Source organism: Pleuronectes platessa, chromosome 17, assembly GCF_947347685.1.
Source record: "Pleuronectes platessa chromosome 17, fPlePla1.1, whole genome shotgun sequence".
Lineage (NCBI taxonomy): Eukaryota > Metazoa > Chordata > Actinopteri > Pleuronectiformes > Pleuronectidae > Pleuronectes > Pleuronectes platessa.
In genome coordinates this window covers 12,791,772-12,805,879 of record NC_070642.1, presented here as the reverse complement: position 1 = coordinate 12,805,879, position 14,108 = coordinate 12,791,772, and the positions used below count along the sequence as shown (strand labels likewise).

Here is a 14,108-nt window from a genome sequence, read left to right as displayed (position 1 = left end):
TTAAATCAAAGTCAGATTGAGTGCAGGAGATAAGAGCAGCCGCTATAAGAGATTCCACAAACACATCAGGCTGTGAGAAAGGATTGGAAACATGAGGTCAAATAAGGTCAAATAGTCAAATATACAAACACACTCATTAACTCTCTTCACACACAGACAGATCATTCAATGCAGCTGGACAAAGGCAGTTTTCATTCTAATCAGTGTCCTTCAATCTCTTCTAATCCACCTTGGATCTCATCAGAGGAGCCTGAGGCCCGTCGACACATTAAGACACCCAAGTCAGAGCACACACTCATTCTGTATGAAATCCAAAACATGCAGAGGGACAAAAACGCTGCGATATTACAGTATAATAAGGTTTGACCTTCCAAGCCCTTGAGATATTATTACCCATTTAAGCCTGAAAGTTTCACATTGAAGGGAAATATCAGTCCGACGCGCTGTAATAACTCGGCTACATTTGTTCCAGCTTCATCACAGTCAAAAACCAGGACCCCGGCCCGACTTCATTCTGACAAACAGATTCAATTACTCCCCCAGTGTTCCCAGACAGAGAACACCGGTGCTTATCTGATTACACCTTCCCTTTCTCCGTGACACCTTCCTCATCTGCACAGTCTCTCTCCGTGCGGCGGGAAGACTCTGAAGATCTGAAATTTCTTTCACCTTCATTTTGTTTTTACTCATGGAGTAACATGAAACGGCGGGTCAGACAAAATACCATTAACTCGTTGACCACTCTTAATCCCCTCAGGCAAAGTGTGAGAAGGAGAGAAGAAGTAGGAATATTACTGGGATATCAGAATCCTTATTATTGTTCCTGTGCATGAACAGGTACAAAATCACTGAGCTTGGATGTGAGACACTCAAAGCGAGTAATTTCCAAGTGTTTGAAACTTTAAAGAAATATCAAAGAACAAATACACACTCAAACTTCTTAGTGAGTTATAATTATTTTAGTATATGAAGACACACATTTGTGGATGCTCAGATAATCTTTATTAAATTTGGGATTTTCATCTTGATTCCAGTTAAACACACCCAGTGACATTTGCTCTCTGTCTTATACTTTCTCAGTTTATCTTTGTCATTACCTCTTCTAAGGAGGTTATGTTTCACCCTTGGGGGAAGGATGGGATAAAGCCATCTTGAAAGATCCTATTTAAATTTGGTTAGGATGCGGACAAAGGGGAAGATCGAGTGTTTGTTTTGTTTACCATTTTCGTTGTTTTTTCGATTATTTCAACATTTACGAGGCACATTATCTATTAGTGTGTGTTAATTGGTTTGAATCCCAATACAAATCTGCAATAAAGGTGTTCTCATGGGAGGGATAAGGCTAACAAATAGGTCTACAAATCTGGAAACCCCCCCCCCCCCCAATGTGTGACTGAGATAATGTGGCTTCAGTTGGGAATCAATATCTTGAATCTTGATATCATGATGAATGTGATGGAATTGATGCAGTTTTCAAAGGGAATATTGGGACTTATAAATAAATAAAATACGTTCACTAATACATATTTCTCGTTAAGCTTAATCTCTTGACAGTCAATCCGATCAGTTATGGTATCAACTGAATAACTTTATGCTGTTGACATTATTTATAATAGGGGAGGAAAGCAGGTTTTATTCAGAGATTTTTTTTTTTTTTAAATGTCCAATTAGCACTTTAACCTTATTATCAAAACCATTTATTTGGTGCCACTGACATTTCACCTTTGACCTGTAAACTGGGAGTAATAAAGACATTTGGCTTCTTATTCGATACTTATAACCGTTTGGGTGGACTGTCTTTCAGATTATTAGGAGGACTGGGAGTTAGTTTAAATTAGCAGGTTTGACATTTTGAGGAATTAACTCATTGGCTTTATTGCCAAGATAAAGATAAGAAGATAAATCTCATGTCTGCATTAACCACCACGTTAGAGCCTGAGGATCCACCAGCTTAGTTATGAATGAGGATGCCAGAACCTCATGAATTATCATGTTAGTTTAGTCGTTTTTGGCTATAGCATTGGTTTATGTGGCCTCTGTGACTAATGGAATTTCCAAATTTTCTGTTGTTTTGTTTTATTTTTCAGGCTCTATAAGGATTTAACACACAGGTTTAATATGCAACACTCTGAGCTTAAGAGGTAGGCCACCATTTCCCCCATCAACCATCTCTGACAGTTGCCTCAAACATAAGGTACAGTTGTCTCTGGCCAGTCGATAAGCACATTTCCCAAATTATTAGTAAAAAACTAACACACACACACACACACACGCACACGCACGCACACGCACACGCACACGCACACGCACACACACACGCACACGCACACACACACACACACGCACACACACACGCACACACACACACACACAAATTGCTAAAGTATAATAATAAAATGAAAACTATCTTGATGATTTGAGTTTGGCTCCCATCTGACGGTGCTGACCTCACTCAGTATGTGAGTGGATGTTATTATATGATTTGTCAGAGAGGGACTCCAGCAGGGCACATTGACAATTACTGCACATTCAAAAAGAAACACAGGCCTGGGAGCCTCTGGTAACTGATTGACTCGATCACTTCTATCAACCAAGGTCGTGATACTGCAGCTTAGTTCTCTGTGCACCGCAGCAAAACAGGGTGTGTGGCATTTGAACACTTTTATGACACTGACCCTGGAGCTTGTCATAAGATGAGAAAGGCTGCCGGTAAAAATTCAAATCACTTTTCAAGCAGCGTTTCCCTTCCTGGAATGTTATCGCTGAGTCAAATGAGAAAAACAGCAGAGAGCTAAGAGTTAAAGTCACATCAGCCCCCCACAAGCCTCAGTGCACTTTTGTGACACGTCTACAGCCGGCTGTGTGATGCTGCACACTTTTCCAGAGGCATCTAAGGTACCTACCTGCAGCCATGAGGTCCTGACAGTGGATGTAAGAGGTCTTGAAGTCCAGACATTGGAGAGCTTGCTCGGCCAGCAGGTTCAGCACTTGGCCTTTTCGCGTGGCCTCGTCATCTCCTGAACACACGCACACATAACACAGATTGGTTTTATTCCAGCAGACATCGACGCTTGAGAGATGCAACACACAAACACAATGTTGGTTGGTATATTAAAAAAAATATATATTTTTCATCTTGAGAAATGTCAACACGTCAAAGCTTACACAGTAAAACTCATCATCCTGCATTACACATACAGCGCAACATCTGGCTTAATGAACATCTTATTAAATCCCCACAAGACCGCACACGCACACGCACACACACACACACACACACACACACACACACAGCTGAAAATTGTAACGCCTAGACGCATTAGCTGCATCACAAACCAAGCCCGAGACTACATATTAAATCGGCGTCTGGTATAAATTAGGTTATTGCAGCGTCTGTTCATCTCAAAGAGGGAGGATGAAATATTAAAATAAATAAAAAAACACTGTCTCTCAATGTCTCTCACTGTCTGGCTAAGTAGGAATGCATCTGAGTTTGATATCTTAATGTCGATGGAATAGGTTGTGGTGTTAACATTCACGTGGCGAATCCGGAGAACCTTTGATCGCAGTGTAAGCTCGATAAACAAAGAGGAGAGCACAGGACGATCAAAAGAGGCTCGGGCAGAAAAAAGGACTTCAGAACAAAACTGTACACTGAAGATCAAACAGCAGCAGAAGAGATGAAGGAATGTGACGGCAATGGATTGACCTCTGTGTGTGTGTTTGTGTTTGTGTGCAAGTGTGCGACTATTTGTGTGCAGAGTGAGCGTCGAACAGAAATGCAGTGTTTAGAGCGAGGGGGGGAGAGAAAGAGGTTTCGGTCAAATATTTTCAGGGTGACCGGTGAAGGGACGTCTTCAAAGGCTGTTAAGACCTCAATATAGAGGAGTTGTGTGAAGACCAAACGCTCTTATCAACCCTTATCTCGAGCCAATATAAGTCAGACATCTTGGAAATCCAATTGCAACCTTTACCTGTCGTTGATGGACCCTTCAAAGGATGGGGTGAAAAGGTGAGAGATGTCAGAAAAACGACAAATAGAAAAACCCTCCAGTTCTTCTCATTTTGACTCCCTTTACTCGATCAACCCCGGGATCCTTTCCCTGGCAGCACAATTAAATTTTTACTTGGAATATAATAATTATTGGCACATTCAGACAAAAACAAGTCTTTTCTTACACATTGCCCACAAGACTGAGAGAATTTACGGACCCATTCCATAGACCGAGGCAGGAGCAATATCCTCAGGGTTTTCAGCCGGTGTGCTGCTGATACCTGCATTAAATATTCACCACAGAGCCCCACAGCTATGCGCCCTTCAAAAGCCTCCCCCCCGCATTTATTTATTTAAAAATTTGTTTATTCCTCTTCTCATCTCCCCGTGCCTCTTTTTTCTGAAACCACACAGCGAGAGCTGCCTGCTGACTGAATGTGAGCGGCACAGACACTGAAATGCCACAAGGCCAGTTAGCAGGTTTCCTTCAGCTGGTGACAGGCCTCAGAGAGAGAAGACAGAGCGAGCTGCGGGTTAAGAGACGGAGGAGAGGAGAGGAGAGGAGAGAGAGGGAGGCAACAGAGCAGCAGAGAGACACAGAGGAGATGACTTCAGATTCTTGAAGAGCAGAAACTTAAAACAAGCAGAACGAGATGTTGGAGTCACTTTGGGAGATAAAACCTTGTCTTTCCTTTAAGGTATCAGTTTACTACTTTGGTAGTTTTGTAAAGATGGGACTACATGAATTTCATTAGAACAATTCTGGTCATGTGTTGCTGTGTTTTACCCCCCCGCTGTGATACACTCCTGTACTTAGTAATCCCAAGTGTGAGATAATAGCACTCACACAAACACACAATTTCAATAAATGAAGAGTAGGAAAATTACACTTGGACATATTTCTCCATAAATAATTTTGTAATCATGGTAACTCCTCCAGAGAGGAATATAAAGCTTAAAGACATTGAGTCTGTTTATTAAAAGCACAGCAAATGAGGATCGCCAGAGGCATTAGAGGTAGAAATTGCTGAATACTTGATTTGTGTTGATTTCTGGTTTTGCTGGTCTGGTCCTGTGTATGAGCTTAAAGCCCTTTTTTTCTGTGAGTTCTTAAAGCCACCTGAGGTCATCACAGGAGCTTAACAGAGCGAAAATTGGGTGCCTGGGTTTTAGGTGCCACTAATCCAAGAAGTCTGGATTTTTCAACATGGATAAAGTCTCAAAAATCACATTTTGGCTGAAATGTAACGAGCTACAGGATCAAAACAGGATAATGAGGCTACAATTAACACAACTTTGACCACGGAATGAAACAATAGTCGAGTAAACTTAGCAAAGACAGTATCCAACTGCTATCGATTCGCAACATCGCAATCTAAGCTGCATATCTTTGGGTACAAACAGAACCTGTCTGTGAAAGTCAAAACTACAAGCAAGTTGAGCACAGAAAATGGGTTTAGAGAGTAAACAAGGTATGTGCACTGAGAAACGAAATCTGCTCATTCCTTCATAGTGTCTAGTGTGTGTGTGTGTGTGTGTGTGTGTGTCACTTAAGTGCTTTAGTATGGATTTTTGCTTGCGAGCTGAAACACTACTCATGAAGATGAATTCCCCTCTTGTGTGAGAACTGTCAGTGCCCACGCGTGTTGGGGTACATCACTACACTCCGCGTCAGCCGCTCTTTCTCACTTAATCTCAGGAGCTTTGTCGTGAACCTGCCACCAGAGCAGCGAATCGTCTGGATCGCTGACGTTACACTCAAACACATTATTAACATGATGGAATTGTCGAAAAAAAAAAGGGAAAAGGACTTTAATGATGCGATGAGGTAAGTGGTGTCGGGAAATGACTTGTTGCGTTTGAATCTTTAAGTACCTGCCACTCGGAGAAGTGAGGCCAGGTTCAGCAGAGTTGTGGACTGCTTGTACGCTGTGGAGCAGTGGGCGATGCACTCGTCTATGAGAGACAGGCGGTTCGATCGCAGCCGCACTGGTTGGAGACAAGGGAGGAGGAAGTTGACAGACATGTTACTGTACAGTAAAGAACAGTCAGGAACATAATTAAATGAACCAAACATTATACATAAGCCAATATTGAGGATTTCTTTAAACAAAATCATTTAACAAACATTAGAGAAAACAACAATTTTGGCCACATTCCCTTGAATCAAGACAAACATTTCAATTAAAATCAGACTAAAAATACAAATGTATGTCAAGATATGATAATCATAATGAAAAATTAAGATGCAGAGATTAACTGATAAATCTTACATCAATTGTTCTGTCCACATCTTGGACTAGAACTGTGATGGTTATTTTTTAAATTTGTGCTGATATTTATAGACAAAACAAGACTATAACAAACAGATTAACCCCATTAAATAATTGTAATTCTCGGTCCTGGAGAAAATATAAAGCAGATATTACAAGAGTGCATCTAAACTGAAATATGTAAAAACAATGCTCAAATAAACATATTCAGGCATTTTGCATATTTGCCAACAGATATATACGTATGTATCTACATGTATCTATATTTACTAAATTTATCGTATGGCAATACTTGGCTAATCGGACTGGAAATACACTAGTCAATTTATTGTGGCTTAAACAGCAACAACACACAAGTTATTACAATCATTTAGCAGTGTATTAGGTCCACCTGACAAAATGCAGTCAAACAAACAAGTTATGCCATTAATTGCAGCTTATTGATGATTATAATATTAAATTATAATGTAAGCTGCTCTAGAGAGGTGTTTATTGAGCCTCATGCTTGTTTTGAAGGCTGCACTTTGTAGTGCTGTTGATCTGTGTTACATTATTCTGAGAGATGGTCCTAATAGTTTGTTAATCTTACTTTTAAGATCATGAATTTAAACCAAAACCTTGGGATAAACTGAATATTGTAACCTCCATGAAGGTTGTCTGCTGCATTAGACTGCATTAGTTTGAGTTGTGAACCTCATTAAGTGTTTACTGTTAATATTCTAGGCCAGAACATAGTTCTTGGGTGTTTGAAATTCAGAGTTTTCTCTTTGATTATAACTGATAATCAAAGGCATTTGATTTGGAGAATACTTGGGAGCAAACTGGTTCTTCTCAACCCTCAGGATGTAAGTGATTTTTTTTAGACAGGTTTTAAACTTTCAATTTCCATATTTTTCTAAGCTTGCACTGAAACCTGGCCTGTTTAGTGCCTCTACAGGTCCCTGTGCTTCCTCTGAAACCCCGGCTGAGAATCTTTATGGCTCAGCATCAGTTTGGGCGAGGCCTGGAGGGAATTCTAGGGAGGGTGGTGTCTATGAAGCTTCGCCTTAGGCTCTGTAGGAGAGCGGCATGAGACGGCCTAAAATGGATTACCTGCGCTCGAATCTTTTCACTTGATAGTTGTTAGTGTTTATATGAGAGTGTGCAAACCCTGCATGCAGGATGGGGCTTTCACTTTTGTGGAAACAGAAAAATAAGGTGTATTTTCTTGTGTGTGTATAAAGTATGAGTGCATGTGTCCTTGGGTCACTATAAATAATATTCAAGTGTACAAGAGCACTACTGGCAATACAGAGCTGTAGAGACACTCTGGTCCTGAGTACTGGAAACAGGCTTTAGAAAATAATCACTGATACAACCTAGAAAAGTAAAAATTGGATAGTGGGGAGCAAGGACCGAGTAGAAAAGGGAACGAGAGTTAGGGGGCAAAAAAAGGAGTGAGAAAAAAATAAGGGATAAGTGATGCAAAGATAGAAAGGACAAAAAGGAGAAGAGAGAGAGAGAGAGAGAGAGAGACAGAGAGAGAGGGATGACAGTTTATGGCTCTTTTTGTCACAGGGGTTTAATACTGGCAGCTCAGTTTGATGAGGGCAAAGATGGGGACGGGGCCTCGGGGGCAAACAAAACCTCGGTTCAGAGGTGAGGCGGTGAGGGGGCCGAGCCGCTTCATTCTGGCTCCACAGTTTCCTTTCAACAGAAAGTCATGCCGGTCGGGTACCGATGTGGAGCCAGAAAAGAGAGAAGGAACGAGCGTGAAGGGGAATACTGATCGGTCAGGTTTACAGATGGAGCAGAAAATGTGTAAAAAAAAAAAAAAAAAGGGGATGTGGAGGTGTGTGTGTCTGTGTTTGTTGGTTATGGGTGTCTGTGTGTGTTTTTGTGTATGTGTTTGGGAGAGAGCACACACGCAGAGACCAAACACTTCAATCCTAATTAGGCCATCAGGCAGATGTTGTTTGCTCAACAGTTGATCCATAAATAACCATATATTTAGATATAGTAGTGGGATATGGAGGGTTGGAGGAGCTGACGGCAGAGAGAGAGACAAGCTGGATGGGTGAGGGAAGTATTCAATTTGATTTAAAAACACTTGAATGACTGATTCACACATTTGTGTTTGATTGATAAAAGGTTCTACTTTACTTCCTCCCAGACACACACACAGGTTTTTTCTCTCTACCTTGCAGCGGGAGGATGTTCACATTGAAGTCCTCCAGTTGGCTGAGGGCGCTGATGAGGTCCAGCTCCTCCTGGACAGACGGAGGACTGTCCGAGATCAGCTGGAGACACGCCCTGAAAAACACGGCAAACCAGTTGAAGCAGCAAACAGACGATGTTCAGTCAGTTAGACTCATCTGTCCCTGGAGAAAGCAGTCAGATTACCTTCTTTACCTGTTTTTATTTTAAAAAACTGGAGCTAACACCCGGTCAACTTACTAAGCACTAAGACTGGCTGTGTCTAAGTGTAACAAAATCCACCTACCAGCAGCTTTAAGGCTCGCTAATGCATGTGTCCATCATGACTGTTTAATATGAACAAGAGCTATAGTGTGATGTATTCTTGCTGGATCTAGATTTATTAAATGGGAAGATACGAGTGCAGTTTTAATCTTGTCATCAATAAATCTGCCAGAGTGAACTAGAATGACACTGGTAAAGTGCATCTATCTGCTTAAGGCCTATAATCCCCTTAAATGCAATCAGGCTGCACAACATTGTACACATTTCTATGAATCAGTCCCGTAAATAAGCTTGATCAAAATCCATTATTATTCCTTGGGTTATAAGCACTGGACAAATGCTGAAAAGCATCCTCGCAATGTTAAAGGAAGTGATACAAAGATGTCTGGATCCAGATCTGCACCAAAACGTCAGGGAATATTTTCCTAACCTATACCAGGTCCGTCCATTTAGTTTTGAGGTAAACAGACCAACCAACAAAAAACAGGGGTGATAAGAGAACCTCCTTTGGGGAGGTCGAAAGTGCATTTTCCACAAAGTGAGCCTACGGCCATACTGGAGGGGCTCTCTGAGAGTGTACATCTCCCCCCGGGGCAAAAGATCTATGTTATACAAAATGACATAAATTCCAAAGTTCTGCCTATTTATCTGGATCTGAAGGGCTCTTCTGTCCTCCACAAAATTTCACAGAGAAGGATTGATTCAGTAATCCTGCAAACTAACAAAGTCTGGTGAAACCATAACATCCTTAGTGCAAGTAATTATCAGAAAAGTGAAACCTAAAGCTTCTTAAATCATAAACTGTTTTCTACATGAGAGGAATTCGGTTCAAACAGGAGTGATGGTGGCACTTGAAACTGGTCAAGTACATTTAATTAGACAGTGCTGCCAGTAGAGCAACTGAGCCGACTGGATGACAAACTCAGAACGAAGGACTAATGAGTTTTGCTCATTTCGGTAAACATTTTCAAAGTTATTGCGAAAAGTGGTGTTAACCTTAATTTCGGCGAAGTTTGTGACATTTCAATATTGTGATCAGAAACGACTCGCATGGATTTATTTACAAAGTCTAGACTAATTCTACAGATCTGCGAAACGGGAGGTTTCTCTTGCAACACAATCTACACTCATTACCCTTTTACACTGACTGGCTTTGTGTGTATGCGTGTGTGTGCGCGTGTGTGTGTGTGTGTGTGTGTGTGTGCACATTTGCTTGGTTTTTCATCAGAATAACACAGCAAAGCAAAATATAGAGTAGATGCAGAGAAGCGGGGGACAAAATGTTTAATGATTAATTTTTAAATAACCCAAATCCCACATAAATCGACGGATTAAAGACGTCAGCATCAGTGGAATAGAGAGGAGGGGATCGACCTTGGGATGTTTATTCGAGGAGGAAACGTACACAGAACTGCAGTTTTCTTTGACCATCCCAGTGAGCGAAACCAAGACGGCTAATGCGGGAGAAGAGTCCTTATCGGTGTTATAAGAGAAACCCAAACGGTACATCTTAAAAACCAGCATGACTCCTCACGCTCGGCAAAGCACTCAGCGCGCAGCTTCCCACTCTTTGAGTATCGGCGTTCTTGCCAGGAACAAGAGGTTTCTCCTGTTGTCCTGGCAAATGACAGGAGAGGCAAGGGCTGTGGATGAGCGAAGGAGAGTGTTGATTATGTACTCGTGCTGTGGAGTGTCTGCAGGCGCGTGTGCGGAGACAACGTTCAGAGACAAAAGAAAAAAAAACTCAAGTGTCGGTTTGAACACACCACGGATGCTGGAAGTCAGGGACAGTTGAGCGTGTAGAGAGGAACGCTGTATAATGAAGTCATTAAATGCAAGGAAACATGTCAGATTTTTATATAATATAATAATAATAATGCATCTCCCTCAGCACCCCTACTTCCTGCACTGTAATCTGCAGATAAATCTTGTACTCTGAACACAACGCGACACCCGACCAAGCCGTGCACCAGCACATCGAGCAGCAGCGAACTGACGCAATCACCCTCTAATTTCTCTCTTCTTTTGCTTTCTTCATCTCTATTTCATTTCCGCTCCAGCTCTTTCGCAACTCAAGGTCTCGCAAGATGAGCTTTCTCAAATACCAGAGAGACGACCAGCGACAAAACAAATCATTCCTTTTAGGCTTTTTTTTTTCTGCATAATGACTGTTGAGATCTGTGCATTGCTGTCACCAGAGTCCCTGCGAGTTCCAAAATGTTACACCCGAGACATTTCCAAAACATTTCATCTAGAACAGGACTGACGGCAAGTTTACTGGAACCAGCCTGGAGATTAAAGCACAGGGAAGTGGGAGTTGAGTTGAGTTGAAAAGCAAGAACAGATTTAATAGAATCAGACGATATCCAGTGTTACTGCATATACTAATATGAATATGAATGAGGTGCAGACGTATTGATCTTTGTCTGGTTCTGATAATGACGGGTAGGTAGGACAAACTCCTTGGGACCATCTTAAAGACAAAGCATCAAAATAAACATCATAAAAAGAAATAAACCTTCATTGACTGATTGATTGATTGATTAAAGTTGATTATATTTGATATCAAATGGAAAATCAAAACTATTAACTCGTCCTCATTTCATTCCTCACCTGGCCAGGTCCATGCAGGGGTCTGTCAGCGTTGTGGAGGAGTTGAAGTATTCTCTGGCAGCAGCCAACACTAATTCCACACTGTTGTCATAGGCCACTTTCAGAGAGTAACCTTTCCCCCGGAATGACAAGCTGACAGGAACATCTTGGCTGACCTGGAATTAATTAATTCAAAATCAAGACATCAATGAGATCGCGAGCATTAAAATTCAACGTGCTGTGGTTTAAAAGGTGGAGTCCCCGATGGGCAGTGTGTGAGTGCAGCTCTGAAGTGGAGCCGAAAGTCATATTCAATATATACCTTGGAGCAATGCATGAGCTGCCCGGCCAGGCGAAAGTTCTCCACACGGCTGGAGCACAACAGAGATTCCACAAATACCTGGAGGAGTGGAGATAAAGTGATATGTAGAGAGAGATAGTGTTTAAGGGAACAAAAGTTTGAACCTTGTTTGATAAGGAGCTTTGTAGATATTTAATCTAAACTCTTCATTCAGAGGCTCTGGAGGTGGGAACATGCAGTTGTATGTGTATTTAGGGCCATACGTGTCATTTAAGGTACAAATTGTGCATATGGATCCATTTTACACCCTAAACTAAAAGTACATTTTAATTTACACTTTAATATAAGAGTATTTAGTGTGGAATGAGGTTTTTTCTATGTTGCGGTACCTGGTGACATGTCTCTGGTTTCAGACATGTGTAGACGTTCTGCTGCATGTCCAGCAGGTCCTGCAGCAGCCCTCTCCACACCGTCTCACTCACTGGAGGGTTCCTAGAAACACATTAACATGGAAATACTCGGGATTAACAGAATCCTGAGGGACATTTTGTGCATATGAAAGTGCACGCTCGCATTTCCATACTTGCGGCCAGTGTGGCGACACAGTTTGACCATGAGTTGGTGGGCTTCCTCTTCACTGTTCTGGCTGTTCCTCACGTATGAGATGGGCTTCTGCAGACCGTGCTTCTCGAGAACCTCCACCACACTGTTCAGATGGAGCACACACAGAGGCATAGACTTTTGAGTCAAATTAATCAGAGTGTTCAATCCTCAAACACAGGATGGCTGGCAGCAGCAGGTGTCAGCAAAAGACAAAAGAGCAGAAAGGTGGGAGGGGGGGGGGGGGGGGGGGACACAAGTGAGCAAGTAAGAGGGAGAAAGACAGGATGTGAACGCTCTAAGCTGTTCATTATTTTGGTAGCAGAAAGTCATTTGCAAGCCACAGTGCAGATGGAGAAAGTGTAGAGCAGGAATGAAGAGCAATAAGATCAAATGCGCAACAACACAGCACATCTTTTTGTGTATTTCTGTACGTCTGAGAGTGTGTTGACACCGGCTGTCATATATGACCGAGGGAGAAAGAGTGTGTGTGTGTGCATGCGTGTGTTGGTGTGGGATTAGCATGGCGCCCCAAGTCTCAACAGGGTTGTGCCGCTACAGATGTTCGCCCTCTGCTGCAAATCATTACCATAGTAAACAGGTGCCTGTGTGTGTGTGTGTGTGTGTGTGTGTGTGTGTGTGTGCTTGTGTGTGTGTCTGAGACCATGAGATAGAGACAGACAACAAGCCTTGATATTTACAACCATGAGCATATTTGCTTGAATGTGAATGTGTGTGTGGGAGTGTCTGCATGTTCCCTGTGCACATATTAATGTGCAGGCAAGTGGTAGTGGCAGCAGCTGAAAACAGCTTTTATTCTGGAGGCACTCGCAGAGCAGACACTTCACATTTACTACCTGATTCATCTGGGTACGAGTGTGTGTGTGTGTGTGTGTGTGTGTGTGTGTGTGTGTGTGTGTGTGTGTGTGCGTGCGTGAGTGAGCCACAATGTTTCATATACATGAACACACTTTCCAGGTTCCCCAGGCGGTGTTTTTCTGCATCCGATGTGTGTGCCTGCGTGTAAATATGTGTGGATATTTGTCAGCAAAGGCCAACACTAAGCTGTAACACAGGCTTTCCTCTTGCTGCTTCCTCCTCCTTCCCCTCCTCATCATCTTCATTTACATTCCCATTCCCTTCAGGCTCCCACCCGCCCTTCCACCAGCCTTCATCTTTATATTCCATCCTCCTCGTCACTCCTCTATGTGCAGACTTTCAACCGAAGGAGAGAAGTGAGGGAGAAACAGAGAATAAGAGAGAGGGAAGGAGGGGGATTGAGAGAGATGCACGTAGGTGATTTTGACCTGTAATAAAATGCCGGAGGCTGTTTGAACACCATGGGACCGACAGTGGTCCTTTGATTGTGTGTCTGTGTATGTGTGTGTGTGTTGACTGTACATCCACGTCTCTTCTCTCTCGTGTTTTCCATCAGGCTCATAATTGGGGGAGGGAAATAATAAGCACTGCTACAAAGTGAACATTTCCCAAGCAAGGCTGAATTAATCACCGAACTGAAGGGCTGCTCTCTTCAGCACTTTCAATCCCCTGGAAATGGGTACAACAGAAACATATGGACTGAATACTTGTCTAGTTCAACAAATAGTCCAGAACCTGAGGACATTCAATTATAGGTAAGAGAAAATCAACAAATCAGCCTGGAAGTACCTAGGGTTTGTAAATTCATCTCTAATCTGCTCTTGCAGCTGTTAGTGGATGGAGGGGAGGACACAGAGAGACAATTACAGCTGGAAGATGCTTCAGAAATGTTAATGTACCTGAGATGCTTCTCAAGTTTGTCCACCTGATCGTGGAGTGATGCGGAGATGCCCGTCTCCGGCCTGTAGGATGAATAACACACACACAAAATGTTTGATTATTTTGTTTC

General features: G+C 42.3%; 1 protein-coding gene across 1 annotated transcript in view; it reads right to left on the bottom strand.

Annotated features, from left to right (window-relative positions):
* nbas (NBAS subunit of NRZ tethering complex) overlaps nt 1–14,108 on the bottom strand; it is a 149,830-nt gene that overhangs the window by 85,240 nt on the left and 50,482 nt on the right. Inside the window, exons 27-34 of the mRNA XM_053445252.1 lie at nt 13,999–14,061; nt 12,204–12,326; nt 12,010–12,112; nt 11,642–11,719; nt 11,341–11,495; nt 8,447–8,559; nt 5,870–5,983; nt 2,904–3,017 (exon numbers count right to left, since the gene is read on the bottom strand). Of these exons, the coding sequence (XP_053301227.1) occupies nt 2,904–3,017; nt 5,870–5,983; nt 8,447–8,559; nt 11,341–11,495; nt 11,642–11,719; nt 12,010–12,112; nt 12,204–12,326; nt 13,999–14,061 (863 nt within the window). The remainder of the gene's footprint in view (nt 1–2,903; nt 3,018–5,869; nt 5,984–8,446; nt 8,560–11,340; nt 11,496–11,641; nt 11,720–12,009; nt 12,113–12,203; nt 12,327–13,998; nt 14,062–14,108) is intronic.